Below are 15252 nucleotides of genomic sequence, written 5' to 3'. Positions count from 1 at the left end.
ACCCCTGCAGCATAGTGTCTGTTCTCATTTAGCATGGGTTCTTCTAAGACTTTCTCAAACTGTTGTTTGATAATAGTTCGTTTGTTTGCTTGTTCATTCATTCATACATTCATTCATTCAAGAGATATTTAATGAGCATCTACTATGTCCTGGGCAGTGTTCCAAGCACTGTGGGTACATTAGTGAGCAAAACAGGCATTTTCACAATGAAATAACTTGATTTGAAGGGAAATGCTACAGGAAACTTACAGGGGGGTAAGGGGATCAGAATTGCAGGGAGGGGGGTGAGATTTTAAACGGGGTGGTCAGTGCAGGCTTTAATGAGGAGCTTGGCATTTGAATAAAGGCTTGAGGGAACTTCTTTTTTATTTAGCACCTTGTGTTCATGCTCATGGTTTGGGATAACATTTTCCCATAATTTTTTTTTAAACTTAAAATAGATGTGCTCGTTTATTCAACAAAACTTTGTTGAGTATCGGGGTGGCTTCTATTCATCCGTAGTTTTCAGCTCCAATGTCGGTTTCTTATGGAGACATTCCCAAATGCTCTTTCATTCTCTCCAGTTTTTTAAAATTATGTTTAAAATTTCTATCTTTATATTTTTATCATAAAGTTTTATTGAACTTCTTTTTTTTTTTTTTTTTTTAAAGGTTATTAATTTATTTAATTTCCCCCCCTCCCCTGGTTGTCTGTTCTTGGTGTCTGTTTGCTGCGTCTTGTTTCTTTGTCCGCTTCTGTTGTTGTCAGCGGCACGGGAAGTGTGGGCGGTGCCATTCCTGGGCAGGCGCCATTCCTGGGCAGGCTGCTCTTTCTTTTCACGCTGGGCGGCTCTCCTTACAGGGCGCACTCCTTGCGCGTGGGGCTCCCCCACGCGGGGGACACCCTTGCGTGGCACAGCACTCCTTGCGCGCATCAGCGCTGCACATGGCCAGCTCCACACGGGTCAAGGAGGCCCGGGGTTTGAACCGCGGACCTCCCATATGGTAGACGGACGCCCTAACCACTGGGCCAAAGTCCGTTTCCTTGAACTTCTTAAAAACAAATTAAACCTTCCTCTTTTATTTTTATGATTGCATTAATCATTACCTGAAATTACCTTGTTCTTTACCTGACTGGTAAGGTGGGGCACTGTTCGTTCTGCCTGCCAGTGAATTCCCAGGGCCTGGCACATAGTAGTTGCTTGATAAATGATACTGATGAGCTGAATGTGCCAGGTACGGTAGTGAGACTGGGAGTGAGGACGTTGTCAGCACAGGCTCTGGCCTTTGAAGAATTCATGTTCTCTTGGTGGAGGCAGAGGGTGCATCAGGAGACTTAACCAGCGTGAGGAGGGGCTCAAGGCTCAGCTGGCTGGTAGTTCTTTGTTTTCTAGGACAAGTGACATCCTCCAGGATTTCACTGGGTGCCCTGTAGCCTTTTGAGGATGTTCAGTGAATTAAACAAATACTTGTTGAATTCCTGCAGTTTGCCAGGCACTAGGCCAGCAGCTGCAGACAGAGCAGATGCTGTGTCGGGCTCCTCTGGAGGGAGACCGGAGCTCAGCCTTGGAGGGCGCCCGCTGGGAGTGACTGAGTGAGCCCCTTTCCAGGAGCATTTCTTCACTGTGGTCCTTCTTCAGTGTTCACCCTGATTTCAGGTCGGCCTTTAAGTTAATGCCTAGAAAGAAGGTTCCTCGGAGAAAACAGAGGCTCTGAGCCCAGAGATGCAGCCTCTCTGCACGGTTTCCAGGACAACCCATGTGGGGACGCTTCACCATCTCAGCCTGGCAACTCAGCACCATCCAGAAGGTGGGGGGAGCAATCCCAGTAAATGACCACTTGCTGGAGAACAGGTCAAGACTTTGAGCTCGCTCACTCTTTCTGTCCTTCCTCCCCCTCCCTCCCTCCCTCCCTCCCGTTCCCACTTTCCCTCCTCCCTCCCCCTTTTCTTCCTCTCCCCCCCTCCTTCCCTCTTTCCTTCCCTCCCTGCCCCCTTCTCCCTCTCTTGCCCATCTTCCTCCTCCCTCCCTCCATCTCCCTCCCTCTTGTCCCCTGCTAAACAGCCATTATTGTCAGTAAGTTCCCTGCTGAGAAATAGCTGGGTCCGGTCCCTGGGCACAAGGGGTGGGGCGGGGTGCTGTCCCTTCCCCCACTTTCCCCTCGCCTCCTTCTTGCAGACATTTCTGAGCTGCAGTCCCACTGAGCAGCCACAAGTGGCCTCAGCCCTGCTTCGGGGGTCCTGGGATCGTGGGGAGACAGCTTTTAGGAGAGGTGCAGCTCCCTGGGCACCAGGCCTTCAGGAGGCCTGTCCTTTGGGAAGGCGGCGTGTGCTCCCGCTGAAGGAGAGAGCAGCCACGCAGTGCGGCCACTTCCACTCAGCCCCCAGCCCTCATGCACGCACTCGGGCATGCAGGCACACATGCCCGCCCTTCCTACCCCGGGGAAACAGGACTCGTGAACAGCTCGTGGCTGAAACACCGATCTTGATTCCTGCAAGGCAGCTGGTAATGGTTCACCTGAGAGAACTGTTCAGCACTTCTCTAAATGTCAAAGGCCTAGTAAGACTAGACCAGGCACAGGCAGAATTCATAGTTATGAACCCATCTCCATGGATGTGAACTTCCCAGCAAGCGTGCCAGCTGCCTGGAAGTATAAGACCTCCAGCCTCGGGTTTGAGGGAAATGACTTTAAAGAACACATGGGGAAGCAGATGTGGCTCAATGGATAGAGCGTCCGCCTACCACATAGGAGATCCAGGGTTCAATCCCAGGGCCTCCTGGCCCATGTGGTGAGCTGGCCCACATGCAGTGCTTATGCGCGCAAGGAGTGCCCTGCCACGCAGGGGTGTCCCCCGCATAGGGGAGCCCCATGCGCAAGGAGTGCGTGAAAAAAGCACAGCCTGTCCAGGAGTGGCGCTGCACACACGGAGAGCTGATGCAGCAAGATGACACAACAAAAAGAGACACAGACTCCTGGTGCCACTGAGAATGCAAGTGGACACAGAACACACAGCAAATGGACACAGAGAGCAGACAATGAGGGGGAGGGGGAGAGTAATAAAGAAATCTTTAGAAATAAATGGACACATGGTGGTTGACCCGCGGACTTTGTAGAATTTCTATGGGCGGTCCATGTCCCAGGCCAGAAGTCAGAGAGGAGAAGGAAGGGCCCACAGCAGGGCTCAGCCCGCCCACACAGACCCCGCCCCACCTGCCAAGGCCTGGCCCTTCTCCACCCATGCCCACAGTGCGGATTTAGCTGGGCGAAACGGCCACTGGCAGAGTTGTGCTTCATCTCCAACCTCGCTGGACTTCCTCTTTCTTGGCATTTTCCGAGGCCTGCAGTGCACCGAGGACCCAGTGGGTATTAGCAGCAGCTCCTTGGTTCTGGTTAGACACACGGAGCAGCCCAGGAAAAGGCTGAAGGGCGAGGCTGAACAGATGCTAGGCAGAGGATCCTCTGACCAGAGAGGAGACTCGAGGCTGGATGGGAAATGGGGGTGACCGAAGCTGGAAACTAAATGCCTCCCTACCAAAGTTCCTGAAATCTCTCCAGCCCAGGAAAACACGGGTCCCCTTGTGGGGGAGCCCCGTGCGCCCACCCCCCATCCTTCCAGGAGCCCAGGGTCTGTCAACACGCCTTTTCTCCTGGCGCTGAGTGCCTCGCACAGCCGGATCCTTGAGGATTCACAGCACCCGGGTTGGGCTCAGGCAGCACCACCAGGCTGTGTCTGCCCGTGGGAGCCCCTGGACTGGGCCGAAGCTGGGGCTCTCTGACTCCAGGGTGGTCAGAGTATGTGTGCATGGTAATGAATGGGCCAGTTCACCCCCCTTGACACGCCCCAGCCTCATAACTCTACCACCAGGGGAGACACATGTGACTGTGACTTCCCCTTCTCAGCGGCGTAAACTGAGGCTGGAAGAGCGTACCTGGATTGCCCAGGATACAAAGCAAGCCATCTGCCCTGCATTTGCGCTGTCCAGTGCGGCAGCCGCTGGCCACGTGAGGCTCCTGAGCACTTGAAATGAGGCTGGTGGGAGCGAGGGCCTGCACTTTAAATTGTACTTGTTTTCATCTAGGTTACATTTAAATGTAAATGCCGCTTGTGGCCAGAGGCCACCTCCCTGGGCTGTGCAGTGCCGCAGAGTTTCCTCAAGTCTACAGGGAAACGAGGTGATGTGGAGTCAAAGATGACTCTGCTCTGGGTAGAATTTCACGTGAGGCAGGCCAGGACCACCCGGCTTTGTCAGTCCCCCACTGTATCTGAGGACATCTTGACGTGTGTGGGGGAATCTGGTTGGGGATCCCCAGTTCTTACGTCAGCCCTAAGGGCCATGGGGGAGCTATCCAAGGTGGGAGAATCCTCTCTGGCGAGTGGCTGGCGACGCGTTCTGTGCAGGCTGCCAGTCGGGGGTGTGGGTGGCGACTGTGCCCTGGCCCCAGCGAGGCAGGGCAGAGGCTTCCAGCCCAGTTCAGTCCGGGCCAGCCCGGTGGCAGTCAGGGGCCACTGGTCAGGCTGGTTGGTGTGACTCAGGCCTTGGGCAGCTTGTGGGTCAGTCTCGCTGGGGCCACGTTCCTCAGATCTGGGGAAAGCTGGGTTCCAGGGGATGAGGCAGGCTGACGGATCAGCGGTGCTTCCCAAAGCCGGGGCTGGAGGGGTGTGCGCCGCTCAGTGGGCCCCGGCACTGCGCAGTGCAGTAGTCAGCCTGCACCGTAGCAGGCTCTGCCGCGGACGAGACCTTTGGAGAATACAGATGCTGAAAAGGTACTTGTCCTTTTGTTTATGTCCCCGACCACCTCCTTCACGCTCCCCCCTTCCATGAGCACACATGCAGCCTCGGCTCATAGCCAAGAATTAAGGTTCATAGGATTTTCTTGGATTCAAGCAGATGAGATGAAAAATCAGCTCTCACCCCTTGCCTGTTGCTCATGTAGCTTAGGAAGCCCTTCCCTCTTCCGGGGCTCCCAAGGCCCCGCCCCCACTGTTCTCTCCACTGGTCCACAGACAGACGGCTAAGTCTAAGCAGAACTAGGCAGAGCCCACTGTGTGCCTCGTGGAGTAAGAGTGGAGCCAGATGTGGGGGTTTAGGGGCATTCCTGGTGTGTGGTGCTTGGACCGGGCTTGGGCACATGAGGGGACGGGCAGGGGAGAGAGCTGGGCAGCGTGCCTGGTCACGACACGCTGTCTGATGCCTCGTTGAGTGGGGACAGTCAGATTTCCACGCATCCCTGAAGATGGGTCGTCTGCTTGTTCCAAGGAGGAGGCCGTTGATGGGCAGCCTGGAAATAGCCCTGTTGGCATCACCATGTGCTTGTTGGACTTGGACATAATTCTTCTGGTGACAAAGGGGAATGTGACAGTGCATTACATTCTTGCCATTCTGCTAAGTCTCGGGTTTTAAATTGCACTTTAACGTGTGTTTGTTTTCCAGAGCAAATGGCTCCCTCTACGAGATCTTGCAAGTGGACTTTGGAATTGACAACAGCAGTGGCCTGGCTGGGGCGCAGCAGATCACCTGGCAGGCGGAGTACCCAGGGGAGGCCTCCATGAGCGAGCTGGTCGTCTCTGAGATCTTTGTCAGCCAGACAACCTTCGTGGGCATCGTCCCTCTCGCAATGGTAGGAAATTGGGCCTTAGGAAAAAGCGTCGCGAGGAAGCGATCTCCACCCACTTTCAGTATTCAGAGAAACATGAAACATTTGATAATCCGTTATTTCCCAAGCCCCAGATGCATTGTTTAGGCTTTTTTCCCTGTCTAAACTTCATTTTCTTTACTTGCTGTCCATAATGGCTCCTTGGAAATGCCTGGGGGTCTACTGTGGAAACCGCTTGTCGTTTGTGGGCGTTGCTGGGCCGTGTCTCGGGGAGCCCTTGTGTGTGATTGCCTTACTCTGCATGTTCACCAGGGCTGAGAGCTGCACTGAGTGAAGGTGGTTTCATTGAAAAGCAGCAGGGTTAGGTGGCAGCGACAGAGCTGTCAGCCAGGGAGCCAGCCGCTTGCCAGCCACCTGCCTGAGCGTCCCCAGGGCTCGTGGGGGTTGGCAGACCCTAAATGCAGGTGGAGAGCCAGAGCCTTGCTGGGGGCTGACCCGCTGATGGGAGGGGCTCTGGGAGCCCCCCAGCCGCCCTGTGTTTGTGTTTCACTGGCCTAAAGGCCAGGATTTCTTCCCCCAGGCTTGGCTGGAGCTCCATGCCTGACCAGGGTGAGGGGCCACGTCTGAGAAGAGTCATGGATGAGCCCCCGAGCCTGAAAAGGAAGGCGCTGGGGGTCAGGAGGATGACAGCCCCTGGGTCTGGCAGGCTCGTGATCCCCTTTGCCGCCCAGGGTGCTGAGAATGTGCCAGGCGTGTTCTGCTCTGGTTTGGCCTTCCTTTCTGGACACCCGGACGTCCCAGGGACATCTGTGGGTGCTTTCATCACCCATCTCTTGAGGCAGCACCACAGTCAACATCCTGGCAAGTGAAAACCCTGCGTCCTACGGTCAGTTCTGTGTTCCCCAGGTCTTGCTACTTGGCTCTTCTCTCTCTTTTCTTCGCCTGGAACAGTTTCCCCCCATCTCCCAGCCTGGCTCCTCCTCTTCCTGCAGGACTCAGCTCAAACGTTAGAGGCGCCTCCCCTGTTCCCTGGGCTGAAATCGGCCCTCGGTCACCCTCCTCGCCCGCCACTACCCATCTCCTTCCCGTCTTTTATGTTCTCTGAAGGCCTTGTCCCTATTTGAGATGAAGGGCCCGCCATTGTCCTGTCACCAGGTGAGCTCAGCGAGGGCAGCACCTGGTGGGCCTCATCCACACCTGTGAGCCCAGCCCAGGAACATGCCTGGCACGGGGGCACTGCCCATGTGTGCTGGCTGGCTGCGTCTCGTGCCTTTATCCAAGCTCCAGAGGGGGCCATCCGGCTCCTGAAGCCTGGACTGATGGAGGTCGCCCGTCCGCACTGACTTCCATTTTGGTTTGGAGGCAACCCCGGTTTGTCCAGCTTGCTTTCCCCTCGGGAGCGCTCTGTCAGTTCTCTAGGTTGATCTCTTACTCAAAATTCGCACAAGTTCGCTCTGCGCTTCACTGGCAGTGCTCAGGCCACGGCGGGTCTGGCGCTGACGTTGCCGGGGGTGGGGTTCAGCGGGAGAGCCTGCCCGCCCCCATGAGCGGGCCAGTTCTCAGAGGAGCGGGGCCTGGGCCCGAGCTAGACCAGGCTGAGGCCCGGCCGGCCACCAGCCGTTCCTGTAAGCCAGGTTCCACGGGACACAGCTGGGCCCAGTCCTTGCTCCTTCTCTCCGCTGCTTTAGTGCTGAGGGCAGAGGGCGGCCTTGGCCAGAAGCTGCACTTGGCCCCCCGCAGTGAAGCTCTGCGGAGCCTGGGAGCGGGCTGTGTCCCTGGTCCTCGGGCTCAGGGGAGCTTGTTCTCGGCTCCTGAGGAGGCCTCCAACCGCAAAGCTTCTTTGGCCTCATGCCGTCCTGAGGGCTGGGTCCTGGGGGCTTCCCTCGTGGTGCTGGCTGGGGTCACCAGGGGTCAGCCCACGTGGTGGAGACAACGGAAGTGGGGGGCGCGCAGGTGAAGCCCTCGGGAATGAAGCGCGGCCTGGGTCCCACGGGGCAGGCTGGCAGGGAGAGGAGCGCAGGGCAGAGGCGGCCCTTCCCAGGGAGGGCGTCCACTCCCCGCCTGCGTTTCCTCCAGGGAGGCGCGTCCCAGGCGCCAACGCCCCGCGCAGCCCTCCCCTGCCTTCCCTCCCCTGCCTTCCCTCCCCTGCCTTCCCTCCCGAGCTCGCCGGCGGCGGTGCCGGAGGCCAGGGCATTTCTGTGAGGTGAGTGCCCCCCCCGGGCTGACCGCGCTGGGCAGGGCTGGCCTCTGGCTTAGGGACCACTGGCTGCAGCGCCAGGCTGGGGGGCACGTGGTGCTCCCCCTACCTCTCCACCCCCACCATCCTTTTGACACAAGTTTTCTTTTTTCCTCCATTGTGTCCCTTCTCTTCCTTTCACTTCTGGTAGGTTTTCTGTCTAATTACGGAGCTTTGAGCTTATTTCTGTGGGTGGCTTGGCCTTTCAGGCTCCAGCCCACCTTTCAACTCCAGTTCTTAAAACTAAAAAGCCCAGCTCTGCGCATGCAAATAAAAAAACACATTATCTTTCAAAAAGGTTGGAATAGAAAAATGAACAGACTGCATGAGTTTCTAGGCAACTGGGAGCATGGGTGAGAGCAAAAAGATAATCACACTCCTCTGTGGCCATACAACAAGGCCTGGGCACCAGTGTTTCTTTATTTCAGCCAGTGTTTGTGTGCCTGCTAGAACTTCGAAGGAGCATTGAGCGCAAAAACCCTTTTGAGATACCTGCAACACGTGGAGTGTGGTGTGAAAAATCTGTGATTTTCATTGGCGATGAGAGCTTGATACTGTCAATTCCACTTTGATTTGCTGCCCACATTTGTCATGGAAATAAATGCCTAAGCTCAGTTAGAGGTAAATGGAATTAAAGACGTGTGTGTGTGCGCATGTATATTTACCTGCGTATGTCTGTGTAGATGTGTGTGTGTGTCCTCCCCACCCAGCACCCTGGGCTCCCTGACTTCCAGCAGGGGCGCCTCCTGCAGGCCTCCTTAGGACATGCACAGGGTTTTATCCTGGGAAGCCACAGGGGCTGGATAAGTAGCACCGTCTGATTTAGGTATGAAAACACGCGAAGGAACGCTGAATTTGGACTCGAGATCGGGCCTCTTAACAAATACTTCCTGAGCAGGGCATTGTCAGGCACTGGCTGGGGCCCGGGGCCATGCCGACCAAGTGGCCACGGGCAGGCGGCGCTGGGATACATCTTTTCATTATGATGTGGCGTGTGAAGAGGTGGAGCTAGGACCGGCACGCAGAGCCCCCAGGCCCACCCCCTTCTCTCCACTCCCACTGGCTGCCCCCTGCTCGAAGCCCACCTTTGATGACTGTCACAGCTTCTTAGTCTCCCTACAGACACCCTCCATACCTCCCAACTACCCACCACATGCCACCACATGCCACTCTGATATGCGGCTCCTGCCTCCAGCCCTCCCTGGCTGCTCACTTCCCTCAGGTAAGAGTCGCCCTCCTCAGCCATCCACTGCCCGCTCCTGCCCCCCGGCCTCCCCTCCCCACTCTCCCTCTTACTTTCTGCTGCCACATTCTTTTCCACCCCAGGGCCTTTGCTTGGCCTTGCCTTCTACCTGGAAGTCTCTTCCTGCCTCTGGAATCTCATTCAAACCTCAGCCCAGATAGTGGGAAATGCACCCCGGGGAGATGATACTTTTTGTGTGGGTTTGTAAATTAGCCTCAGCACAGGCATTCTACACATTTGGGAAGGGAGTGGGGAGGGAGAGGTGCCTTTGATGGTAGGAAGAAGGGGGAGAGAGAGAGAGAGGTTTTCCCAGCCCAGAATGAGGATATATGGTCTGCAGAGCAGAGAGGGAGCAGCCACGTTGAACAGTGCGTTTTTGTTTGATTTGCTGGCACAGGACCAGCAAAATACCCACTTGTTTGAAGCGCCCAGGCCGCTGGCCAGAGGCTGCGATTCACCCTACCAGCCACAGTGAAGCTCCTGGAGTCCCAGGGACGCCCTTTCTTTGCTGAGATCGTCGTGCCTGCTGACCCCAAAAGGCCAAGTGGGGACTTAAATCTTGCGATGGTCCTGCTTCCTGCCCCCAGTGTCTTTTCTCACTCCCACTGTGGCTGTTTGTCCTCTTCCTGTTGGCTTTGCATATCGGTAGGGCTCCGAGAGAGGCAGCCTTTGTCTCCAGAGCCCCCTGTCCCTGAGCCAGCTCTGGGGAGGGCTCCTTTACCCCAGAGGCTGCGGCACATGGGCCCCTGGGGGCCAGCCCCAGCTCTGGGAACTCTTGTTTTGTAGGAGGGCATTTCAGAAAGCTTTGAAGGCCTGTGAGTGAGTCTGTTTCTTGTCCTTTGCCTTGTATTTGTTTTGTTTAAAAGTTTTAAAAATAAAATGTAAATAGTGCTTGACGTGTTCTCCTAAAACAGCCTCCTGTCAGGCTGAAGTGCCATCGACTAACTCCCACTTCCAGTCCTCTGTCCCCATTTCACTAGTGTTGGTCATTTTCATTATTCTTCCAAAACTTTATCTTTCTCTCTGTATTCATGCAAGCACATGTGGCTGCAGAAAGCGCATGGCACTGCTTTGTGGGTGGGTGTTTTCTAAAGCAGAGGGCGCTATGCGGAGCCTACTCTTTACCATCAGCCATACGTCCTGGAGACTTTTTTATGCCCGTCGTAATAGATCCACCTCATCTGTTTTTTCATAAGGGCTCATCGTGTTCTGCTGTAGGATATGCTACAGTTTATCTGGCCATTTCCCTACTGATGAGCGTGAACACTTTGGATATTTCAATTTCTTTGTCCTGCCCTGAATCCATCTGACCTGGGGTGGAAATCCCCATTACATCTTGTCCAAGTGGCAGCACCCTGGCACACGGCGACGAGGCGGGAAGCCAGTGGCCAATGAACAGTGCTGCCGTGGGTGTGGAAAGAGGGCTGGGTCCCACACCACAGCCTGGCCCCTTGCGTCCTGGATTGTGCCCAGACCCTCCGCTGTCAACTTCTCCAGCAGGCGGTGACTCCAGACAATCCCTAACCAGGCTACTAAAGAGTCCCTTTCAGTAGCGTTGACTTGGCGCTGGTTACCAGGGTGGGAAGAGAACTCTGCCTCTGGTGGTTGTCTTTGTTGACCCCCACTTCAGGGGCCCATCAGGGGTCACTGTTGGGATAGGTACCTTTTCAAGACCCTGCACAGCAGGCATTCTGTCCGCTGGTTAGCAGTAGGTGTCCCGGATACACAAGACAGTTCAGTCCTGTGTGTTCTCTCCTGTGTACCGGAAAGAGCTGTCACCTTGGTTACGTACACATGGCCTCTCCTGGTTGACCCAAACTGTTCTCAGCTCCACGGGAGCAATTCCAAACTGTCAAGGAGGATGTGTGTCTCGTGGGTACACTTTACAAGTGACCAGAAATCACTATTTTGGTTGGAGGAGATGCAAGCCACGAGCTTTGTGGATGCTGCTGTGGGCAGTGACCACAGGTGTGCCCCGTCCCCCGCACTCCTGCCATGCCCGGGGCAGTGAAACCCATCACCACAGTGGTCCAGAATGGAGACAGCCATTTCCTAACACCCAGTCAGAAACATACAATATAAAAGGATTGCTCCTGGAGAGTGAACTGGAGGCAGCTGAGTGGAAAAGAAGGAAAAAAACACAACAAAACCCTTTAAGATGTTTGGTTCAGGTGACCTGCGTCTATTTTAGAAAACCTTTGTTGACATATAATTTCTGAAGGGGAAAGGGGAAAATAGACCCAGAGAAACAAGTTCAGGAAACAAATGGGTGGTTGTCAGTGGGTAGAACAAAGTAGTAGAATTCCAGGTGCTTCTGCAGCAGGAACAGGGCAGGACACATTTTTATTTATTAGATTTATTTTTTTATTTATTTCTCTCCCCTTCCCCTCCCTCCGCCCCCCCCCCCCCCCCAGTTGTCTGCTCTCTGTCCATTTGCTGTGTGTTCTTCTGTGACTGCTTCTATCCTTCGCAGCAGCACCGGGAATCTGTGTCTCTTTTTGTTGCATCATCTTGCTGCGTCAGCTCTCCATGTGTGTGGCGCCACTCCTGGGCAGACTGCACTTTTTTCCCGTGGGGTGGCTCTCCTTGTGGGGCACACTCCTTGCACATGGGGCTCCCCTATGTGGGGACACCCCTACATGACATGGCACTCCTTGTGTGCATCAGCACTGCACATGGGCCAGCTCATCACATGGGTCAGGAGACCCTGGGGATCAAACCATGGACCCTCCATATGGTAGGCGGACGCCCTATCCATTGGGCCAAATCCACACATTCTTAAACTCTTGGTCTATCCCATTAGCATCTCTGACATCTATCACAAAACCCAGCATTCCAGGGCCCCTTCAAGCCATGCTCCTTGGAATTGCCCTGCTTTGTTGGGTGATGAGTCCAGGATGATGAACTCAGTCGAGGGTGATTATGTGAAGAGCTTTCTGCTCCTGTTTTACGCCCCTTACAGGAGTCAATCTTCAGAAAAAGAAAAAATAAGAAAAGATCACCTTGACTGTGGACGGGGATCTAGATTACTTATCGCCGCGTGGAGTCATGAAGAGGCCAGTTGTCCCTCCCAGCCTGAGACGGTTGAGAAAAGCCAGGGAGCGAAGCGGCCTGTAGAGTGGCGCCCGCAGCCCCCCAGCCTGGGCGCTGCTGCATGCTGAGGGGGAGGCAGCCCCCGCCCAGGCCTGCTTGCCCTTTACCTGAGCCGTGTGGCCTTGCTGCCTTGGAAACCTCGGGTGTGTTTAAAAGGTAAAACAGTTCCCACCGCAGTAACTTTATTGCTTCTTAGGAGGAGGAAATGCAGTGTTTGTCACACAAATATGTGACAGATATTAAGGATTTTTTTATCAGAATGCCAGCATGCTTAAAAAAGGAGACATGTAAGAATGGGGCTGAAATGCAAACTAAGTGCTAACAGGCCGCTGGTAAAGAGCGACGCAGCCCCCGCCCCGGGCGCCCCCGCTGCGGCTCGGCCCCGCCGGGAGGAGGGCAGATGAGCTCCTGTGCGCGTTCTTGCAGAGCCTCTTCCAGAACCCAGCCGAGCCGCTTCTGAAACCGCCCAGGTGGCTTCTCCCCAGGCCTCCACGCCTCTCCTCCAGGATCGGGACTCCCGGGCGCCCCCGGCCTGGCCACTAGATGGCGCCGCAGACCAGCTCGTGGCCCGAGGCCCGGCCCGCCCCTCCCCCGCAGGCCCCTCCGCCCCTGCGCCAGGCCGCGCCCTTTGCTCTCCAGGGACGCCAGGTCCTCTGAGTGTGAGTGAGGGGCGCCTCCTGCAGCCCACCCAGCACCCCCGGGCACCTGCCCCCTGCCCCTCCACAGAGGACCCTGCGCGCTTTTCCCTGGGCGAACTTATTGTTTTTACTAAAATACCTACTCATTATAAAACTTAAGCAACATTGAAAAGTCACCTCACATCCAAGCACCACAAAATACCATCAGTGCTATCAGAGAGCCGTCATTCCCCACTATACGGCGGGACGGATACACAGACATGATGTTTGGAAAAATGAAATCATACTCTGCCCGTTTCTTTGTAAGAAGTGCTGAACCCTCCCTTTTGGTTATATTTACCTGGAGACAGAGAATCTAATGTGAAATTTCTGAACTTCATAAAATATTAGTTGATTACAAGAGGTACTGGTTTTTCCCATATTGCTGTCATCAAGGGAAAAAAGACATCGAGCGGAGACAGTACGAGATGATTGTTATTGCCACCACCTCTACTTCTGCTCTTCTGGGTAACACGATTTAACTCTAGAATAGAAGCTGTGCTGTCCAATATGATACGCACTGGCCACACGTGGCTTTTAAATTTATATGAATGAATATTCAATAAAGAATGCAGTTCCTCAGTTGCACCAGCCAAATCCAGGTGCTCAGTAGTCACTTGTGGCCAGAGGGCATGTAATGGACAACGTGAGCAGAGGACATTCTGTCAGTGAAGAGAGTCCTGCTGGACAGTGTTGGCATAACTGGCTCGTTCTTGGGAAGATGACTAAAGAGTGCCCTTAGACTGCTTGCCACTCCCCCGCCTGGCGCTTAATGGTTTTATAGATTCTTTTACGTTGTCAAGGTTCATTACACTTATGTTCAGATACAGACTCTAACTCCTCCACTGGTTTAATATTAACCCTTTACCCAGGTCCCGTACTAAAGGCATCCTCCTTGCATCATCAGCTCCCACCATTGTTCCCGAAAAGACTGCTGTCTTTGCTCACTGCCTCTCCCTTGTTGATGAAGGCGCTCCATTTTATCCCTTAAATGTCACTGCACATCTCCATCAGAGCTCTTGGGTGACAAGGCACATTGTCCATGAACAGTAATATTTTGAAAGGAATCCTTTTTTTCTGAGCAATAGGTCTTAACAGTGAGCTTCAAATATTCAAATATTCAGTAGCCAGGTTTTTGTTTGTTTGTTTTTGTTTTTGGCTGGGTACAGTGTGCTTTATTGATGGTACATGACAAGGAAGAGGTGGGGCCCTCTGAGTCTCTCCCCTTCTTCCAGAGGTCTGGGATGGAAGCAGTGGAGGGGGGGGATACTCCGAACTGGGGGACTCAGTTGGGGCTAGGAGTCCCCAGCAGCTGACAGCTCTCTCTCCCTCTCACGCCATTGCTGGGACAGGGGTCCAGGGGGCTCTTACTTCCTGGAGGCTGTGTAGACCATAAGGTCCACCACCCTGTTGCTGTACCAACCAGGAGGTGCACTTGATAAAGTGGTCTTTGAGGGCAATGCCAGCCCCAGCATAAAAAAGGGAAGGATGGCTGTCACTGTTAAAGTCACAGGAGACAACCTGGTCCTCAGTATCTTCCAGGATGCCCTTTGGGGGCCACCTGATGCCTGCTTCACCACCTTCTTGATGTCATCATATTTGGCCACTGGAAATGGAAATGCTGACGGTCATGCCAGTGAGCTTCCCATTCAGCTATCGGATGACCTTGCCCACCACCTTGGCAGCACTGGTAGATGCAGGGATGATGTTCTGGGTGGCCCCACACCATCATGCCACAGTTTCCTGGAGGGGCCATCCACAATCTTCTGGGAGGCAGTGATGCCGTGGACAGAGATTATGAGTCCCTCCACGATGCCAAAGTTATCACAGATGACCTTGGCCAGGGTGGGGGCATGCAGAAGGCATGGATGACAACTTTCAGGGAGTTGACAGACTTCCAGGATTCACGCCCATCACAGACATGGGGACATCAGCCAGCGGGACAGAGACGACTCTCTTGGCGCCCCCTTCAAGTGAGCTCAGCTTTCTCAGGGTCGTGAAGACCCCAGTGGACTCCACGGCACATTTAGCACCAGTGTCACCACAGCTGATGTTAGCAGCATTTTACTTCTGGAAGATAACAACAGCTGTGCTGCCATCCAGGCTTTGTTGTTCCATCCATAGAGCACAGGCAGAGCAGATTGAGCACCGTTCCCCAGCGCCCTAGGAGTTTTAGAATGGTGAGTGGAGCCTTGGTTCATTCCGCCAACTGTACTTGTCCTTAACAAGAGAGTCAGCCTGTCCTTGGAAGCTCTGAAGCCAGGCATTGACTTCTCCTCTCTAGCCAGGAAAGCCCCAGGTGGCATCTTTGTCCAACGTAAGGCTGTTTCATCTATGCTGAAAATGTGTTGTTTAGTGTAGCCACCTTCATCCGTGATCTTAGCTAGATCTTCTGGGTAACTTGCTCCAGCGTCTACACTGCTCTTGCTG

The 15252-nt window shown here is 54.4% G+C and overlaps 1 protein-coding gene across 2 annotated transcripts in view; it reads left to right on the top strand.

Annotated features, from left to right (window-relative positions):
• The window catches only part of LOC101429838 (transmembrane protein 132B), a 398604-nt gene that overhangs the window by 288829 nt on the left and 94523 nt on the right, over nucleotides 1-15252 (top strand). For both annotated transcript variants that reach the window (XM_071209744.1, XM_058281218.2), the window contains exon 4: nucleotides 5411-5597. In XM_071209744.1, coding sequence (XP_071065845.1) covers nucleotides 5411-5597 — 187 coding nt within the window. The remainder of the gene's footprint in view (nucleotides 1-5410; nucleotides 5598-15252) is intronic.

This window comes from Dasypus novemcinctus, chromosome 19, assembly GCF_030445035.2.
Source record: "Dasypus novemcinctus isolate mDasNov1 chromosome 19, mDasNov1.1.hap2, whole genome shotgun sequence".
NCBI lineage: Eukaryota > Metazoa > Chordata > Mammalia > Cingulata > Dasypodidae > Dasypus > Dasypus novemcinctus.
This window is presented reverse-complemented; position numbering and strand designations above follow the sequence as displayed.